Consider the following 21,722-nt stretch of genomic DNA (forward strand, 5'->3'; position numbering starts at 1 on the left):
AGGGCAATGTCCTTTGCACCGTGGGTTATTGTTGTAAAGGTTGATGTAGAAATATCCATTTGTTTTAGTCATGGTCAAAGCCATGTTTCTTCCAAACGATGTCCTCATCTCCATTTTATCATTCCTATATCTTTTAGTAAAAGTCACGGGTTGTTCCATGATTGTTTCAAATGTTGGGTATGAGTCCAAGCCACAGTGCGTTCCAGTTTATTGATAAAAATTTCTATGCACACCAATGAAAATGGTTGTGGCACATTACATTAAGACTTACAATGACAATTTCATTAAGAGGGTCCCCTGTAATTTTCAACACTTGAAAAGATAAAAATTGCGTATTGGTTCACACAACAGCTGAGGGTTGAAGTAGGTGTCTAGTTTATAAACGATTTGTTCGCTTTCGTTGTGTCACTTAAAATAATTAGGATTGGATTCTTATATAACAAAAGTTATTATAGTACTACTTTGAAGAGCCGAATTGTAGTTGTGCTATTTTAGTATACTCACGAGGTGAACTGGTTCAACCCCTCATTTATTATTCAAAGTTCACCTCAAATTGAACAATAAAAACTTACAATAACATCATTATTTTTGACAGAATCTAAAAACAGTTTATATACTCATTTTAAGTGTTGTTAGAATAGTTCTTGAAAAATGTTTAAACATCATGACACCATGATTTTTAGGTTGAGGGGTATTAAAGTAAACTAAAACATAAATTAAAACATCATTATCAGTTAATATCGAATTTTGTTGTTGTTGATATATTGATAACTACACATAAAGACAAAACATAGTGCATGAATACAATTTGAAAAATCACATGTGAAAAACAATATATGATCCAGATTCGTGGTCACACCCGTGTGCTTTGATTCTAATAAATCTTATTAATATCTCACATGTTAAACATAATTGACTTAAACTTTTCGGGTGAAAATAAGAATTAAAGGTCGGGTCGGGTTGTTGCGGACCAAATGGCGAGGCAATAATGGGGCGACTGTTCCCATTCTAATCTTATGTAAACATATCCCACAATGCAATTTGTAAAATCTTGAAAACAATATGTTCTCGTTCGTGTGTTTATCACTATTAATTGTTAGTTTTGGTTTATGAAATGAACCCTGAAACATGCAGTATGGAAACTGATATAAGTTTCCACCCTATAAAGTTGGTGTGTACCTTTGTCGGGAGAGGATTGTACTATTATGACGGTCCGCTAGACCTACAGGAAATTCGTCTCACAAGAATGACCATGAAGACATTTGTTTATTTATCGGAACAATATACAGTGAGCAAGTTTATTGTCGATCTGGGGGGTCTCACCTTGTGAAAAACATAAAGGCTGATGAAAGGACTATCATTATAGTTGGAACGAATGAATGAATGAATGTGTAAGTGTATTTTCCCCAATCTTGCACATAGTCATAGGTGCTATTTAGTTAGTATATTAGCTCTGTAGAAGTTTGAAGTAAATTTAAAGTTATTTAAAACAATCAATAGACAGATCAAAACTACTTGTAGAATTATACTTTTACGAATCTTGGTTTAATTTTATTGACTAAACAGAACTCTTTTTTTTCAAATGGCATGAGAGCTATTATTACAAACAGTTGTATTATTTAGTGAAACTTTAAAGAGAAAACAATTATGGTTAAATAAGATCAGGATAAAATCAGATAAAACTATAAAATATGTGTTCATGGGAATATTTAACATTTGTTATCTTTTATATTCTCCTTATCTCTAATTTAGTAAATAAAAACATTAATATTTATCTTCTTCATTTTCTGTTGTAAATAGGATGAAAGTTTATTGTTGCAATACATACTAAACATTTCTTTATTAAAGCACAGTCTCTTTTTCCATATTTTCATCTTCAGCCTTCTCAACATAATGGTCTGAGGTCGACAGTGGGGGAGAGAAAGACTGAGGTTGAGCAGACAAGGATGCCTGGGCATAGTCATGCTCATTCACCCTCGGTGAAACCCAATCCACCAAATCATCCAACAACTCACCATCAGCAGAGTCCTGTTCCAGTAGTTGATCAAGCTGATCATCAACAGAGCTCCCCTGTTGTACCCCCTTTTTGGCTTTGAACAATTTTTCCCAAGACTTGCTTTCTGAATGGAATAAAAAATATGTATACTTTAAAATACATAAAAAGTACAAATGTAGGTGTTGAATTGTTGTATTTGTCTGTAATATTTCTTTGCTGAGAGTTACAATATTTAATAAATAAGATTTTTTTTTTATCAAATTTGATTTAAGATGTAGGATAATAAAATCTAATGTATAGTTTAAAGTTGTTTTCATGGTTAAAAATGTAAATTAAACATTATAATAATTTTTTTTTAGAATGATGATATACCTGTATGGATTTATGCCTGTGTGACTGCTGTATGTGGTATGTACCATTAAACTAACTTAAATTATGGTTCAAATCCACACAAACAAGGGGAAATAGATTTGTGTGATAATTACATGAATGATACTTGATTACAAAAGTGTAAAAAATTGAATTGCATATATAAAAAGATGTGGTATGATATAACTCTTCATCCAAGTCACAATGTATAAATAGTTAGCAATTAAAGGACAGGGTATGATCTTTAACATAGAGCCGCGGTTGACACTGAACAGTAAGTTAGATGGAACTCTAAATTGACTATTTCAAATTTAAAACAATTAAACTGATCATTTTGTTCACACAGCATTTCACATTTTAATTAATTTAGACTGGAAAAATAATAACATGCAGTTTTTTATTCTTTAAGATAAAATGTTATTTATTTCAGTTGCTGTAATTTTGGTGGTCATGATTATTTATTGTTTAAAGACAAGGAAATGTTCGAGAATTTATCAAGAAACAGAAAGCCACATCCCCGAAGAGATTCATTTTGATGTTTTCACAAATCAACATGACCATCAACTTTAATTTGCAAACATGTATAGGAAATAGAGGAACAATCAAAATTTTAAACTTTTTTTCAGAATATGCAGGATATGCAGCTGTATTGATTTTGGCAACCATTCAACTTTTGAACAGAATTTTAATCAATATTAGGAAAATTTTAAATTTTTTACAACCTGTTGTCATACCACTATTACATAATCAGAATGAAAATAGACCACAACCAGAAAATAGACCACAACAGGAAAATAGACCTCAACCTGACAATAGACAACTTCCTATACTTCCACCAGTACAAAACTAGCTTAGGAGGGGTACAAGACAGAGAAACGCACCAAATGGATATGACTTTTAGATACAATGTTTGTGTAAAAATAATATTTTCAAAATTCAGTTAGTAATAATTAACAAGGTCAAATTAAAAATGATGAGTTCCTTTTGTTCGGGACATTCAATAATTGATTTTTTTTAGCAGTCAATCTTAACAAAATAGTATCTTTTAAAAATTTACTTAATTTAAAGAAAATGAGTTAAGCATTATTTCATTATAGTAAATATATATATACCTTCTGTGTAGGGTTCTTCTTATGGCATTAGCCATACGTTCACCAGTGTGATACTTGTTCCACTGAACTTGGCTAATGGCTTGTAAGTCTTTTAGAAGCCTGAACTCCATTTTCCATAAATGGCTTTCTATTTTGTCCTTGTTCTCATAAACCATAATATGGTAGACTGTTGTAACACATCTCCCATATAAGTAGAAAACATCCACAAATTCAATACTTTGTAAAAAGTTATTAAAAGCTTTTTTTTCATCAGGATTGTTCTTGCATTGAATGCATGGACCTATGTGTAGTCCATTATCTATTACAGGCCCCTGATAGGTATCCTTAAGTGAATGTGCATTTGCCATGATTTTTTTTTTGTTGTGAGGTAGAAATGAACTTGACGTCATTGTAAGATGACGTATTTTCCATGGTTGACCAATTTATATGAACTTTTAAGTATTACATTGGATTGTATAAGACAAGGTAAAGCTTTTCATTGGTTCTTTAGTATAGGGTAGGGTGTTAAAAGCGGAGTAAAATATTTGTGCCTATATGTGATATAACCATTAAGAGTGTTAAAATTGGTAATTGTATACATTCATGACATTTGGTAGAGGGTTCTAAAATAGGTGTCAATTTAATGTTAGGCTTTTATAAGTTCAGTGAATGATTAAAAAAAAAAAAAAAAAAAATCTGCTAAGTTACAAAACTAAAACTTTAAATTTCAAAGAAACTTGACAAAAAAAAATAGAAACAAATTCTAATAGCATGATTAAAGTTGATGTCTTATTTTTAAATACCTAAAATATGAATTATATGTTAAAAGATGAAATTAAAATATGTGAATAATAAGGATTCATTGAAATTCTGATACTTAAAAGTCCAAAGATTGGATGTGTTGATGTTGTTAGATTAAATAAGAATGTTATGTACATTTGCAAACCTACTATGTATAGATTTTTATGATTCACTTTTCTTACATTAAAGATAAATGTCTTACCATTTATATTTCTCACCATATAGATTTAAGATGATCTGTGAAATTATCACTTTTATGCATTATAGCTTTTTGTTTAAAAAGTCTTAATATGCAAAATACTTTTATGTATGACTCTGTTTTTGATTGTTTTTCAATTTTATATTGTTATATACATACATACATGTACTTTTATGATGGTGCTACACTTTAGTTCATTTAAGAAATAGATGAAATGGTTAAATGTGTCTTCTCTTATGGTTGGGGCCTGTTATCTAACTCCCACGTGAATAGATATTTTTCGTATTACACCGTACGGAGTGTGATATGAAAAAGTGATATCAACATTACGTTAATTTGATTGGCTTATCTCGTAAATTTCCAATATTTTCATTGGCCGTTGATAAGGTCATTATTGACTGAAAAAGGTCATGCCGGGACTACTTTTTTTCTTGACAACTGATTGTTTACTTCCGGTTTTCGCGATTTTCGTCTGCTTTATCGTCTGCATTATCTAATATAAATCTTATCATGGACGAAGAAATAAAGAAAGGGACCCGTGTACGGTTATGTAACGGGGCAAAGGGCATTATAACTGGCACAACTTCCAATTTCAATTTCCCTCTGTATGATATTCAGCTTCAATCAGGCAAAACAGTAACAGAAGCAAGATATCGCTTTGATGTAATTGAAAGTCAATCCAAGACTCCATTCACCAATTTCTATTCACAGCAAACAACTGTAAATTCGTTGTTAAATAGCCCTGTTCTACAACAACCTAGAAATTCACAATTGGAATCAGATTTCCTTCTTGCTCAAATACTACAAAATGAAATTGAAAATGAAGAGCCTGAAATTGAAAATGTAGAGCCTGAAATTGAAAATGTAGAGCCTGAAATTGAAAATGAAGCACCTGAAATTGAAACAGTTCAAACCACAAACATATCAAAACAGAATGAAAAATCTAAAAACTCAACAAGATTTGCTAATGCAAAGGTAGATGATGATGATATTGAAATTTTTTGTCAGGAACAAACAAATCAAAACACTAACAGAAAAACAGTTTCCGACATGAACATTTTAAATGAGTTTATGAATTCTGCATTAGATGACACACGAGACATCTGTGTTATCCAACCCAGAGAATTGAATAGCATAATATGCAAATTTCTAATAAATGTACGCACAAAAAGTGGTACAGAGTATGAGCCAACATCAGTCAAGGGTATGATAAGTAGTTTCGACCGTTATTTAAGAGCAAATAACTATGGAACATCCATAAAAAAGGGTGATATTTTTGACCAAGCTCGAAGGGTCCTGACAGCTAAAACCATGGATTTAAAAAAAATGGGAAAAGGCAACAAACCTAACAAGGCCCAACCAGTTACAGATGAGGAAGTGGACAGACTGTTCAATACTGGGGCGTATTTGTTTGGTCTGCAGGATCGCTACTGGATCGCTCCGCGATAGTTCGTTTGGGAACAGCTGGTCTACTGGAGAGCTACCGCTTCTCCATTTCGAGACCCAGGTAGCAAGTGGAGAGACCACGTGACAACTTCATTCACCATGGCCGAAACAGAAAGCGTGCATTTGCAGTGTGAATCTTGCAAATCTCTTTACAGCAATATGGACGAATTTTTACGCCATTCTTGTATCAGTGCAGGTAAATGATTCGATAACAATATGCACAAATGTGTAATGCATCATATTCAAGCATTTTCCCATATTCTTTAAATGTATATTTTACTCAAGCATTGACTTTCAATCGTCCCCTTTATATGTTTCGGCCCTTATATGAATTTCAGCTGATCTCGTTGATGGCACGTATATATATATAACATATTAAAAATGGTAGACAGGTTGATTTAATGGTACACAATCGTTTCTTTTGATCTTATTAAACAAAAGAAATGTATGCAATATCCAACAAAGTTTAATAATTGGTTCAAAAGCCAAATTTACCTCTTGGCATGCCACCCTCCCCCCAAAAAGTAAAGAAGTTCAGTTCAGTTTCTTATATATTCCTCCATTAATTGTGGAGCACTACCCAAAGGGTATAGTTTTAGCAACTATGTACACCTTAAAACATAAGGAAACAAATAATTATATACAGATGACTGAATTTGGTTATAATAATCACTAAATGATAAATATCATAATTAATTCATAGGAATGTCATCATAAAGTTTAAAAAAAATATATAATTCATATGTGCTGAGTTGTAAGAAAATTTTAAGAAGAACCAAATGGTATTAAAACAATGGGCTTTTAAAAAAAATAATTTGATTCTAAATTTTCTTGGAAAATAGTTTGTTTCAAAAGGGTGAAAGGAAGTGGGAAACGTGGTTTCTTTTTCTTTTTAAAAAAGGGGTAAAAATACAACGTTGAACTTAGGAAAAAATAATATTGTTCCTGTATGTTATTAAAAAATATAGTTTGTATTTTTACGAATGTCGAAAAACATTTGTTTATCCTGAACCATGCTCCCCACCCAAAAGATGTATGGTCCATGTCTTAAACAAAATGAATGGAAATAAATTGAACAACTACTACAGTAAAGACATTATATTTATACATAATGACATTACATGTATGTTTCATTAGATTTCGTAATTTTTGATTGGCTGAAAACAATCGTGAGGCACTCCCATATCACATTTTATTTCCATATAAAATACAGCAGCTATGACTGTACGTGCTATCCCTGACAATGTCAAAACAATGCATTTACATGTATTAAAAAAAAACAAAAAAAAACCAGAAAGCTTGATATAACTCTTAATTTCATGGTTGTAGCATAAAAATGTAATTATAAGAATTGAATGCTTCTTTTTATAATTTTATAAGGGTGTAAAAGTGTTGATCATGCGCACATTTTTAATATGAAGCGCTTCCACACTTTATACAAAATGTGCTTCGGTCAACGCATGTACTGACTCTCAATAAAATTAAAAAAAGAAGCATTCAATTCTTAAATAAACATCTTTACCTTGAGGCTAAAATGACTGTGTCTAAACTTCATATCTGCAGGGACCAAAAAAAGTGCACAGCAAAATCCAGTTAAGTTTTTAATTTTCTGAAACATTAAATACATTTGAATTTTATATATCTACATGTAGGTCATGCCATGCCTTAAAACTTTTCCAGCTGCACAGGTTTGTCTGTGCTCACAGTAAATTTTGAGGTGTAAACAGCCATTTTAGCTTAAAGTAAAGAAGCTACATGTACATGCAATATCTAATCCCATTTTTCCAATGGTGACCTTTATTTACATGTTTAAATAATTTTTAATTGTAGGCCTAAACTCCCAACAGTCTACATGTACAGAGACTGGTGATTCCCGTGATGATTCAGCCTCATCATCATGCTCACCATCCAACTCACCGTCTTTTTGGAGCGATTCAGCAACGAAGATTCTTATCAATGAGGTGAAACAAAGAGAAGTTCTTACAAACAAAGGGAAGCAAACTAAAAAGAGAATGTGGGAGGATATTTCAAAAGTATTGGCTGGAAATGGTTTCCGGTTTACATGGGAGCAGGTGCAAGGGAGGATGAAGACTCTTACTACCAACCTGAAGAAAATCAATGACCACAATTCAAAATCAGGTAATGACAGAAAAACATGTCCATATATGGAAGAAATGAGTGAATTGTTTCAAGGAAATCCCGTTATAAAACCCAAATCAACCTTGGGCACATCTATTTCAAACAAGAGAAAGCAATGCAGTGAGGATTCTTTGGAAAGTAGTACCGGTATATCAGATGATGAAGATGATAAGAATAAAAAGAGTACTGAAAAAGCTGGCACATGTACGTCAATCAAAAAAAAAAAATCTGCAGCTACTGAGATTGTTGAATTTCTCAAAGATTACACAGGAAATCAGAAAGAGGAGAGGGCTTCAAATATGAAAGAAAGAAAAGTAATGCATAATGAAAAAATGGACTTGTTAAGAGAATTCATTAATGCTGTTAAAAAATAAGTCGACATGTAGGTGATCAGGGTTGTTGTATGTGTAAATAAGTGGGTTAACATTGTTTTTTTTTATGTACATCATTTAGAAGATAAAGCAACAAAAAAACATCATGCTTAACAGTTAGTTTTTTTTACAATACAGAAATAATGTTTGAGTGAAGTGTATACATTGTGTATCCATACATTTTTATACATGTAGTATTTAATTACAAACTGTTCAGAGATTTTTATTCTCTTTTGTAGGATTTATGGATTTAACAGAAGAATTAATTAAAGGGGTCTTAAAATTTATTAGTGTCACTGAATTGTTAATGACTGTTTCTAAAGTGAATAAAAAATTGCATGACATCATTGAGAGAAATTGTGGAGTGTTTGTTGAAGTATCATTTAATGAAGATTGTTTTGTCATTGATAAGCAAACTCTAAAATTATCAACAATGTCAGTGGAAAAACTACATACATTTGAAGTAGGGAGTCAAATTTTTGATATGACAAAACTAGAATTTAATCAAATCATATCATGACTTGCAGGAGGTTACCATTTGAAAAGGCTCAATTTATGTGAAAGCCCATTGTTCGATTTTTCATTTTTGCAAAACTTGGTAACCTTGCCATCTTTGGATATTTCAAACACCCAAATTATTGATGATGAGTTGAAATATTTAAAAAATCTCTCAAATTTGACAGAACTTTATTTATCATTTACAGCTTTGTCTGTAAACTCAGTTGTAAGCATTTTGGGTTATATGCCTTTAAAAAATTTGGATGCTTGTCAAGTGAAATTCAGTTTTGTGAAGTTTCGCGAGTGTTTTGTGAAATGCCCTACATTGCAATACATTCATACTTCTTTTATTTCAAAAGAAGATGAGTCAAATGCTAAATCTTTTATTTACATGATACAAAATTTCAAGGATGTCAAATTAGCTATCTTCTGAGATTAGATTTGTGTTGGTTTATAGTTGTTTTTAAAGTATATAGACAAGACTTTTAAATGTGCTCTGTTTTATTTAAGAGATCAATGTTATAGTAATAACAAGATTAGTTCTTTTTGTTTATTAAAGTTTGAAAGCGGAGTATGAACTTTAACCTAATAGAGACAATATTATACTTTACAAGGAATTGTACTAGATGTTTTATGTTGTGCACAAGACAATTTAAAAAAAAAGTGTATATTCTAATTTTGCAAGACAGCAATGTATTTGTATTTATTTTAACATGTTTAGAGTACTTGGTTTACAGTATTTTTGTTTTAAATTTGTGATACTTTTTTACACTGAACACGGTAAAATATTGTCAATCTTTAAAAGGTAAAATGCAGTAACTATATACACTTCTCTATTTACATATAAAATATGGTAGTTATATATTAATTCCCCCTTTTCAAATTTACACCAACAAAAAGCAGAGCCTTCAAGGAGCCTGTAGTGTTCACCTGACAGTTTGGCATAAAACTGATACAATGCAAAAAGAATAGTTGTCTTGAATGGAAATTTTTGTGGGCCCAAATCTTGTCTTGTTGGACCCATTTTCTTTCTTTTCTATTATAGTTTTCATTAGTACAGAAAAAAAAATAAAAATCCGCAAAAACGGGTAAAAATTGTCATTCAAGGGCAATAACTCGTATACAAGTATACTGACGATTTTGTCCTCAGATACAGCTTCTCTCTATTTATTAGTGTTTTTTTTTTTTAAATGATGCTAATCGTCATTTCAGACAATAACTCAAATTAGAATTGGTCTGACAACTTTGGTTAAAATGGACAGTAAGTAAATATTGACATTTCTATCCCAATCAGATTTTCACTGTCTATAACGGTATTCAAGTTTAAAAAAAAACAACTATATACTAGATAAAACACAAAGGTTATGTAAAAAATGCATGCTGGATAAAGTTGAAGATGAAGAACATTTTATATGTGAATGTCCCCTTTATCTTTTGATAAAAGAGTTCTGTGATAAAATTTCGAAGTGTTAAACACAAGTGCCAAGTTCAATTGACTTTTTATTCAAGAAAACCTATAGGTATTAAAAAAAATTTGAACTTATATTAATAAATGTTTTGAACACAGAAAGCTATCATTAAAGTACAGATATGTTTATATATAACCCATTGAGAATATTTGCCTGTTAATATTTTATACAATCTGTTTTATTACTGCTTTTTTACACATATTCTTTGGCTCTGGTCTGGCTGTGGCTTAAGATCCGGCATAAACTTATAAAGTTGATTATATTCATATTTATATAAGATTGTCAAAATTATTTGTGTCTCTCAATTATAAAAAATCATTGTAATAAATTGCTTTGCTCATCATGGGTCCTTTAATTGGAATAAAGATATATTGTGTCTTATCTTATCTTTATAGACGATACTTGTATTTTACACCTTTTTTCTACGTTTAGAGATTGAAGTAATATATTTTTTTTTAAACTAGATACACCAAGGATGATTGTGGCCAATTTTGGTTCCAACTGACTAAGACGTTTTACGGACGACTACGACGAAGAACAAGAAGTGATGGCAATAGCTCACACTGGCCCCTTGGTCCGGGCGAGCTAAGCTTAATGTACAAGTATACCAATTAAGACGTACAAATCTTTTGGCACAACAAATTTCCTTCATCAGTGTCGTTCTTTTTAAACAATATTATTATCTTTAAGATATATTAATTAACAATGAAGATATTTTATTTTGATCAAGGACATGCCGTCCTTTCAGGCTAAATTTTACAGAAATATAAGTTTTGACCTGTTTAATCATAATTGTCTTCAACAACAATGCATTACACCCAATACTTTTTGATTTTATGAATACATAAGAAATTGTTGCAAAATACTTTAGGTCAACTATTCATTTTAATTCCATTCAATAGAAGATGATGACGGATTGGTGTTTAACGTCCAGTGGGAAATATTACATGCATATCGGGACGAGAACATGGTAATGAGATAGAAGTATGAATCCTGTTAATTTCAAGACCGCCGACGAGCCGGATTTTTAACGTGCTAGTTCACAAGGTAAAAGTCCGAAGGAAGACACAAATAACCTTACTCGGGACACATTATTCTGACTCTGATCATGCCAGACTTGCTCATGCCGAAAGAAATCATAGCTTAAAATTCTTGTATACCACCGTAGTCCTAGGGACTTCCATAGAATTAAAAATATGTGATTTCAACAAATATTGAAGTTAATGACATGTGTCACTTAGCACATGGTCATGCAGTAAATCGCACTAAAACTCATCCATATAATTGCATGGCTCAGTGGGGTGTTTGCAGAATTTCATCGGAGGCAATTTCTTGGCATGCTTACTCCTAAATGCGTGTGCTTGGCAGAGAAGAACAAAATTCAAATTTTCAAGTCTTTGGTTTGACCCAGTTGGATATCTAACTAACAAACTACCGACATCCCAAGTCATGCTAGGCACCACAAGACCACCACTATAAAAAGGTTTTCGTCATCACGTTCCAATTTTAAAGTTAAAGGGATACGGTTTGGAAAAAATTAGGGAAACCAATTAATAAAATAAAAAAAATATAGTAAGTTATTTTATTGCAAATTTGCAGCTATTTGATCGCGTTTTAAAATTCCTTGTTGGTCTGGTCCTTGAAGATTGTTGACGTTTTGTTGAATGATAGTGAGCTCTGTTGGGAAGATTGAGTTGACTGAGTACTGGTTTTGGAAGATATTGGTTTTCTTGGAATTAATATTTTATCGGTAGGTTCTGTTTCAACAGGCAGCATTTTAAAATTGTCCGCATCAAATGGCCAAGTTATGCGAGTTTGTGTATTCTCGTGACTGAATGAGCGGACAACTTTGCTGGCGTACGATGGTCTGTTTGAAACAAGGAGATCATTCGAAACAGAAGCTATCTGTTTAGCTTCTGGGTAACTAATGTTTCTTTCTGTTTTAATTTTAAGGTAAACAGGGCAGTCCCTAGACGATGAAAAATGGGATTCACCACAGTTTACACATTTAGAAGATTCAGAGTGACAGTTTGTTCCCTCGTGTCCTTCGTCAGAACACTTGAAGCAATTTAAACTTAGATTATTGCTGTTTCGTATACACTTCCTGTAATGAATATTCGTTATTTATACCTCTTCGTGTCGATAGCTTACAATATTTCACTTTAGAATCTTGTATAGCTTGATGCTGGTCCAATGTGTCTTCTTTCTCTGTTTTTTGAGAAGTATTATTTTACTCTTTTCCGTCACTATTAAATGTTACAGTTCATACATATACGTAGGGGGAAAATGGTGTCCAAAAATGTACCTCAATCGCACAAGAATGCTTTAGAACACATCTAGAAATTTAAAAAAAATGTTCATTTCATCAGATTTGCTCTTGGTAATTCAAAAGAGAAAAGATGTAGTAGGCATTGATACCTTATCCTTCAAGACACTGTCATAGTTATTTTAAACTTGCAACGTTTTTTAGTAACCTTGATGAAAGATTAACACAGTAATTAATACTGATCTTCAAGAAGAACTTATTCATGACCTTACTCAATCAAAATTCTACATTAGCAACTGGAAAAATCACATAAACCGATCTGCAAATCAAATCAAAATAAAGCAAAAACCAATATTATTTTAACAAAAGCTTAATGTTTATGGACTGGGAAATGAAATACTTTTGTGTCAATGATTGTCAATAGTTATCAGAAACAGATATAAAGATTTATTGCTATATCTACAAATTTGATTCATGTATACAAAATTGGTACTAAGTTGTTATTAATAAAAATAGAAGATGTGGTATAATTGCCAATCGGAAAGTCTCCATAAGAGACTAAAATAACACAGACATTTATTCTAGAAAATGTCCCTACAATTGTAAAGGATAAATAAGACACCTGTAATAAAGCATAAATACTAGTTATTAATGAATGTAATAAAGTATCTTAGTTCTGAGAAAACTAAAAATGTGCTTCCTAATAACTTTAACTGTGAGATGTGGAGAAACACCTGTGGTATCACAAAGATAACAGATACAGTACAGACGATTATGGTGAAATTGTTATTGGTCATTCCTTGCTTCTAAATGAACAAAAACATAATGCTAACCAAACGGTCAAATGTGACACCTGCAAAATGAAGCCTCTCTTCTTTTAACCTCTTTTATTCTAGCGTCACTCTGTAAATCTAACCACGTTTTATTACATGTGATTCTTGATTCCATCTAAACGGGTGGAGTCCCGACAGTTCACCGATCGGGAAAAGTTGGAGAGTAGACATATGGATAAGATAATTCCCGCTTATCCTTTGGCTATTGCAGGTCCGTCAGCGTCCGTCGCAGATCCACCCTCTAGGCGGAAGTACACGAACGATTCCGTGAAGAAGGCCTGTTCAGAAGCAGGGCTCTATGATATCCAGCCCTATAATGACCACGTGGCATTTCCCATATTTGAGCAGTACACGTCCTACCACACAGACATTAAGAATAAGAGTGAATCGCAGATGAAGGACGATGTGACCAGATCGTCTTGTGGTGGATCAACCAGAATGCAGGTAAGGCTGTGCCGACGTTGGACTGGTCTCTGCTGACTAATACGGCCATCAAGGACCGTAAGTATTTATTTAGAGAGCCTGCATCTGGCACATGCCACTATCCGACTGTACCTGCAGTCGTTAACTCATTTTCTTCAGTTCCTCCATTGCAGGCAGATACTACCGGACGGCCGGTGTTTATCCCTCCTGCGGACGTCGAAAGATGCTACGGCGGGGGCCATCAACCGAGATAGGTCAGATGTCCAGGAGAAGAAGGCGTCCGACCCAGAACGGACATGCAACACCAACCCCTACCAGCTGACAGAAGTCCTGAGGAAGGGTAAACCCACCACTTTATTATACATTGATGCTCTGTTGCAGGAGCAGGCGGTCAACGCCGTTAAATTAAACTTTGTCAATTCTTTTTTTATAGCGTATGTCTGCTTGAAGCATGGCTATCGACCTGGTGTCATCGTCAACATGAAGGTGACCGAGCTGCAGGCTTCACAACCTGAGACGGTCGAGGGTCAGGTCTGGCGTGTCGTGCGGGTGGCGGAGCACAAGACCAGCGACAAGTATATGGCCCAGATTGGCCTGGAACCGTACGTCTACGACATGCTGACCAGGTATTTGCAGATCCGGGCCAAGGTGCTGGCCTCCAATGGTAAGACGGGAAAGGTAAGGTATGTGTTAGTGCATAGCAACGGCGGCCGGTTGAGAGGTCCGTCGGAGATGTTAGCCCGGTTCCACAAGAAGAACGGGATGACCACCCACTACAACAGAAGACAGGCATGACAGACCTTCGAGACGTGGTCCAAGTACCTGAGTCCGGCGGAAAGACAAGACGTATCGGAGTATCTGGCCCATTCGACCGATGTGGCGCAGAGACGGTACTTCAACGCCGACCCTAAGAGGGCAGCCAATATAGCAAACAACTTTGACCACATGGTAACGAGCTCACGCCAACGTGGTGATCGTATGCCAGCCAGGCAGTCCCCTGTCGTCGCCACCTTACAGCCAACGGTCAGCCTGGCACGCCTGGAACCAGGTACCAGGATCCGCAGCGGTGGGTACCCATCCAGCACCAGCTGCTGCTGAGGTAAGTACGTCTGATGCCGGGACTGCTGTAAATACCGTCCCCACTACCCCTACTACCACAACTGTTTCTACTCCTAATCCATCGTATTCTTCTGTCGTTGTAGGCTTCACTACTCCTGTCAAAGGATTCGCAGCCTCCTCTCCTCCTGGCCAGGAAATGCTCACACCATCGCCGCAGAAGAGGGCCAGTGTGTTCGCAGCTCTGGTCAAAGAATTTGATCCTGTGGACGAGAACACCGCATTTCCACCGCCACTAGCCGTGGCAGCCAGGTTCAAGTGTAAAAAGGACAGGGCAAGGCAGATATGCGACTCCTTACGCCACTACAAGTGCAGGATTATCCACGAGAAGGCTGCCGGCCAGCTGTTGGAGTCGGTAGCCAGGCGTCAGAGGGTCCAGCTGATAGATCTGCGGGTCGATGACGTGAACTCGCTCATTCCCCAGGACCAGAAGTTCAACGCCTTGTCGACCAAGAACCTCCAGCGTGTAGAGTTTGCCCGACAGTTGCGGATGTATTACAACATGCTGCAGAGTGGGTCCTCGCCAGTGGTGACAACACAGGATGAGACCAGCATTGCATCCCTCATCGAGAGCCAGGCATGGCCGAACATCAGCCTCCATGCCACTACAGCGACGGGACGAGGAGTCGTAGTAGGTGACAGGTGGATTAGCAGCGGTTCCGTTGTGTGTGACTACCACGGCAACTTAGTGACGAGAGCAGAAGGCCGACGTCGCATGTACGAGTACCAGGTGGAGGAAGACGGTAATTATATGTTTGAGTTCAAGTATGCCGAGCAATTCATGTGCATTGATGCCGCGACTGTGCCGTGTGAGAGCCATCCAGACATACCCACTACATGTGGCCGATTGATCAACCACTCAGCCAAGGCCCCGAATCTGAAGACACACAAGATGGTGATCGACAAGAAAGTGGCGGTTCTATTCGTAGCCGTCAGAGACTTGCAACCCAACGAGGAGCTCAACTTCGATTATCGGGTGCGGCGAAATGAAGACGGTGACAGGTTGTCCTTCCTGGTGAATTCACGAGTCAGTCACACACACAATGGTCCCCTGCTGCCACCTACCTTTTAATTTTAAAGCTGGACAGGCAAGAACTAACTAGGAAATGTATTTAGAAGTTTTGATGAAATATGATAAATCATATAGATGTTATACATGTTCGGTACCGGTCAAATTCGAACACAGCATACATATCTTTTTCGAGAATAATGGGAAACCAATCTTTCTTAATTATGTTTGTATAAGGAAATGAGGTAAGTCCAATGATACAACTATCCCCGAAGTTATAAAAAGGTGAATGTAAGCAATCAAGGATAACCATAAGGCTGCTAATTAACAAAAAGAACAATCCATGGTAGAATCCGTAGAAACGCAACCAGACCATCCCTCCTAAATACAAAGATTGCCCAAAAAAATCTTACCAGAAGTACTGACATTGAAAGCTCAAGTGATAGCATGACACCTACCAATCAATAATCCATTGTTAGCATTAGTGACAGTAACATCGCCAAAATAGCTATAGCAGTTAAACAAATTTTGACTGATGAATTCAAACCCCTTGTTGAAGACAACAGGTCTATTCTCTTTGAACGAACCAAAAGAAAACAAATTAATAAACAACCTAAGGAAGATTTTTTGTATGGAGAAAATGTCAAAATCTTTAACAATCAAATTTGAAAATTACATATGATGATCTAGAACAGCATAGCAAGAAACAATGTGTAAGGCTCAGTGGAGTGTCGTATATTAGAGGTGAGATTACCAATATGAAATCATAGAAATCACCAATAAATTGGGTATTGATTTGTAGCCAAATGACATAATCATTAGTCATTGTACAAAGAAAGATAAACTAGGCAGTTATTTGCTCGAATACCACACAAAACATACAATAGAGACTCTGGAGGCATCACATCAATTAAAAACCTTGCCGATCTACGTGTTGTTTCTTATTTTTTATTTATAACTGTTGATGTAAATGTGCTTTGGTTTTGTGAGTCTTTGCTTACCCCTTGGTTTTGATTATTATTGTCTACAAGATATTTTAATAAATCAAGATCTCACTGTAGCAAGACGTGGCTTAGCTTACAAAACACGACAATTAGTAAGAAGGAAGAAAACCATTTCAACTTTATGGTAAACTATATGTATATAACTCAAAACCTAGAAATGTTATTCGGAATGCAATTAAATTCTCTTAGATATTGAGTGTATGCACAATCGACTCAGACATCTTGATGATGAATCTTCACCTAAAAATCAAAGATTAAGTAGTGGTGGGAAATGGGAGCTGAAACTTTCTCGACTTTATGCTCATGCTGATATCGGTTTTCTATAACCGCATTAAATACAACGCTTTTCAACTTTTAATTATCCTTATATTATATTGTCATTAAATTGACACATACACACCCCAGAGAAGGAAACATCGTTTTTATTAATTTAAAGTCAAGTTCATAAATACAATTATATAGCTGTTATAAAGTTATAATCAGAAAAGAGTTAGATAGTTTTAAGACCAGATTTAAACAATTCTACCATAAATTAGATTACTAGGACTGGTTCGGATACTTCTAGTCTACATTTTATTGTAACAGTTCTTAATTAAAAATAATAGACTTATTGTTTGTTGTTTAACTTGCAATGTCTATTACAGAACAATTTTGTGAAAATATATAAGCAGATGCATAATAAAAGCAAGGAATTCAACAATAACATACTGTGGTTCTTCTAACACCTTGAACATACAACCAGGACATTCAAACAGTGATTCCAATCCCAATTTAAACACACAACCAGGAACAGCATCAAAATTAGACACACAATCTGGATCATCACAGGTACACTTTAAACTTTAACTTTACACTTAAATCGATAGACATCTCCTCTTTGTTCTCTAGAAAAGAAGGATGTCCAAGAGCAGGTCATGATGGAAACCCACCAATTGCCAAATTGGTTTTTTTTTGTTTTTTTTCTTCAGCTGCATGGCATGAGAAACTATTGCGAAAGTACTGAATGCTGAAGAGACTAAATTTGCACTCACTTTCGATTCAACAATTGTTTTGATAAAGAGAAACATTTTGATTGTTGGTTGCTTAACGTCCAGTGGCAAATAGTTCATGCATATTCAGGACGAGAACAAGTTCACAATGAATATAATAGGTAGGTTGATACGTTATAGGCTATCTGGGATGATGGTCGGAGAAATTTGGACTGCCACTGGAAAATGAGGGTATATATTGGATAGGGACAGAAATTTTGCCTTGCAACAGGCCACCTACGGACCCCTCCAAAGAGTTGTTGCACGGTTCTTAACGTGCAAAGAGCGTGGTACTCTCTTTACACGAGGCATCGGATTTAACGTCCCCCTTCTGACCGGACGTGACTGCGAACTTGATACATCCCGCACAGCCAAACGGACGCCCCACTGCGGCAAGCGTTTTACTGCCGGTCGGGAGAAGACCAAGTGACCATATTTCTATACCTCAGTCACCCTTGGGGGGAGTAAAAGAGAAACATGATTGTTGTGAAATATGTTAACTTAAATGTACATGTGATAGTTGATTTGCTCAGCTTGAAGAGAATATAGAGGAACATTCAGTATCTGAAACCAAAAATGTAACAATTAAAAGGAAAACTGTCACAGAAATAAATCAGTTACTTTGTGAATATTTTGAAGGTGAAAACACTTCAGTGGAAATGCCGTCAGCTAGTTTATATACAGGACTTGATTCGTTGTTAGCTGCCAAATTATCAAAGAATTACAACATTTATGACAACAATGATGCCATTGAATCAGATTTTCCTTTTATTGCTGAAGAAGTTTCACTTAACATTTCTCTTATGATAAAAGCTATTGTGGAAAATAAAAAGAAATAGCTATATGTGGTTGTAGTGTATATTTAACTCTAAGAACTACAGTATTCAGTGATATTGTTGGCTTTTGTCTACCTCTACCCGTTTTTATGACAGATAATGAATTAATGCCTTCCCAAATCACATACATAATAACTTAGGAATTCCGTTTTTAAGGTCTTTCCTCTCCGTGAGGAAAGACCTTATTGTTTTTCTAATAATTTTTTTTTCTTCCATTTTTTTGACGTGGCCTCTTCCACTTTCTGTTGAAGTTATCAAAACCAAATATGGACCATCGATAGACCTCATCATGAACTTTTGTAGGATTTCATCAACCCCTTTAGAAGTTACCTTCCTTTTATTGATTTTTTTTCAACATGGCCCCCTTTAACGTTTTAAGAGATATCATGACCTTATATGGACAAAAGGTAGATATCATCATGATGTATTACCATATGAGGCTGCATAGGATTTCATCATCCCCTTTGAGAGTTAAATCTCCTTGTAGCAATTTTTTGTATTTGCGTTTTTCTTTAAAAGTATTAGGGATATAATATAATTGAAAATAACAGCATGTTAAAGAACAGATGGCAATGTGTATAAACATAAACAATTAATTTGTTACTTATCCTTATAAGGAGTACTTTTTCAATCTTTTGATGTTGAATCTGTAATAACTCCCTCCTATTATCTAGGGTTTTCTTGCATCGTGTCGTAAAGAAACGTTTTTCTTTTTATATAAGATTGAAGCGGACATTCATGCCCCTTGCACAGATGAAAAACAACAAGCAGCAAGAAGAGGGTGACCCCTCTGGTATGTCAAGTGGTAGGTGCCAACTATAGATTGTTTAAGACTTTTTCTGTAAGACGTAACAAAGGGGTATGATTGCCAACTAGACTTCTAGGCACAAGAAATGACAAGTCAGTCAGAATTGGTTTAAAAAGAACATACTTCAACTTCAGTTCTAATGATGAGATGCCATATATTGTGTCTACCATCTGTCACGGCAGTGTACTTTTTCAGTCTTTTGATGTTGAATCTGTAATAACTCCCATCTATTATCTAGGATTTTCATTCATCGTGTCATAAAGAAACTATTATTCTTTTTATTATTAGATTGAAGCAGACATTCATGCCCCTTGCCAAGACATGACAGATGAAAAAAAGAACAGGAAGCAAGAAGAGGGTGACCCCTACAGCCTGTCAAGTGGTAGGTGCCAACTATAGATTGTTTTAGACTTTTTCTGTAAGACGTAACAAAGGGGTATGATTGCCAACTAGACTTCTAGGCACAAGAAATGACAAGTCAGTCAGAATTGGTTTAAAAAGAACATACTTCAACTTCAGTTCTAATGATGAGATGCCATATATTGTGTCTACCATCTGTCACGGCAGTGTACTTTTTCAGTCTTTTGATGTTGAATCTGTAATAACTCCCATCTATTATCTAGGATTTTCATTCATCGTGTCATAAAGAAACTATTATTCTTTTTATTATTAGATTGAAGCAGACATTCATGCCCCTTGCCAAGACATGACAGATGAAAAAAAGAACAGGAAGCAAGAAGAGGGTGACCCCTACAGCCTGTCAAGTGGTAGGTGCCAACTATAGATTGTTTTAGACTTTTTCTGTAAGACGTAACAAAGGGGTATGATTGCCAACTAGACTTCTAGCCACAAGAAATGACAAGTCAGTCAGAATTGGTTTAAAAAGAACATACTTCAACTTCAGTTCTAATGAGGAGATGCGATATATTTTGTCTACAATCCGTCACGGCAGTATACTTTTTCAGTCTTTTGATGTTGAATTTGTAATAACTCCCTCCTTTTATCTTGGTTTTTCTAAACATGTAAACGAAGCAAAATTTCAAAGTCAATAAACCTAATCACAAAAATAATACATTGTTGACGAAAACTGCACCGACGCAGAAAACAGTATAACTATATCTTGCTTTTTGACTATGAAGGCGGGACAAAAGTTTACACATGTAATTAACGTTAAATATCAAAGAACCAATTTCTTTGCAGATATAGCAGGCTTTATAAGCAATGAATGACTAGAGAAATTAAGATTGGCAATGGAGAAAAATAATGATATAGAGATCCAGAAAATCAGAGACGAAAATATGAAAGAAATCAATCACCATCACGAACAGCTTATCGCAAGCACTTCTACCAACAGATCTTGATTCTGTAATGGCTAACTATTTTGCTCTCAAAACTACTGGTAATGGGAATTTTCTATACAATTCTTTTTTCAAAACTTATCACAGGAAATTTAAAATGAAGTACAAAGCTTTGTGAGGCAACTAGAAATGGTAATGCCATATAACAGGTGTAAGACCGGATGTATTGTATTATTGATTGCAACTTCAATGGTGTTACTTGTATGTCGAAGCCTTTGTATAACTCCTGTATAATGGTTTGATAGACATTACAGATTAAATTATATCATTCTTTTTTTTTTGGACGTAAAATCAGTGTAATTGCACCATTCGATACCATAAACGACAAATATGTTTTTTACCTGTGTGACGTACAAAATATAATTGTCAATCCAGGTATAACCACACGATTATCGCAAGTATGTTAGGGATTGCCACGTCCGCTTTGAATCAACTAGTTACTAATTGGAATTGCCGATTTAGAAAGTAACATATTATGAATTTAAATCTTTTGTCGACAAATGTATCAAATGTAATTGTAAAATCTCTTTGACATGATTAATACTTATGACCCCTATTGTAGTAGTGTATTACGAAATGTTCATTATATAGTAGTATTAAAACAGTTAGTTTAAACAAGGATTTGTATAGTGAGAAGGATTGGAATCTCGCGAGCAGTTTGC

At 34.8% G+C, this 21,722-nt stretch overlaps 1 protein-coding gene and 1 long non-coding RNA gene across 3 annotated transcripts; both read left to right on the plus strand.

Annotated features, from left to right (window-relative positions):
• The first annotated feature begins 834 nt into the window (after nucleotides 1-834).
• LOC143051207 (uncharacterized) lies at nucleotides 835-4,177 on the plus strand. 2 transcript variants are annotated; one of them, XR_012970646.1, is made up of 3 exons: nucleotides 835-1,391; nucleotides 2,356-2,404; nucleotides 2,796-4,177. It is a non-coding gene; the product is annotated as an uncharacterized LOC143051207 (long non-coding RNA). The 2 variants fall into 2 exon arrangements; XR_012970647.1 differs by having other exon boundaries at nucleotides 835-1,288.
• A 509-nt stretch (nucleotides 4,178-4,686) lies between these two features.
• On the plus strand, nucleotides 4,687-9,111 carry LOC143052338 (uncharacterized). The gene is made up of 3 exons (XM_076225343.1): nucleotides 4,687-6,098; nucleotides 7,733-8,041; nucleotides 8,652-9,111. The coding sequence occupies exons 1-3, from the start codon at nucleotides 6,002-6,004 to the stop codon at nucleotides 8,930-8,932; spliced, it is 687 nt and encodes a 228-aa protein (XP_076081458.1). The 5' UTR covers nucleotides 4,687-6,001; the 3' UTR covers nucleotides 8,933-9,111.
• Nucleotides 9,112-21,722: the final 12,611 nt, after the last annotated feature.

The sequence above is a fragment of the Mytilus galloprovincialis genome, chromosome 11 (genome assembly GCF_965363235.1).
Source record: "Mytilus galloprovincialis chromosome 11, xbMytGall1.hap1.1, whole genome shotgun sequence".
NCBI classification, from domain to species: domain Eukaryota; kingdom Metazoa; phylum Mollusca; class Bivalvia; order Mytilida; family Mytilidae; genus Mytilus; species Mytilus galloprovincialis.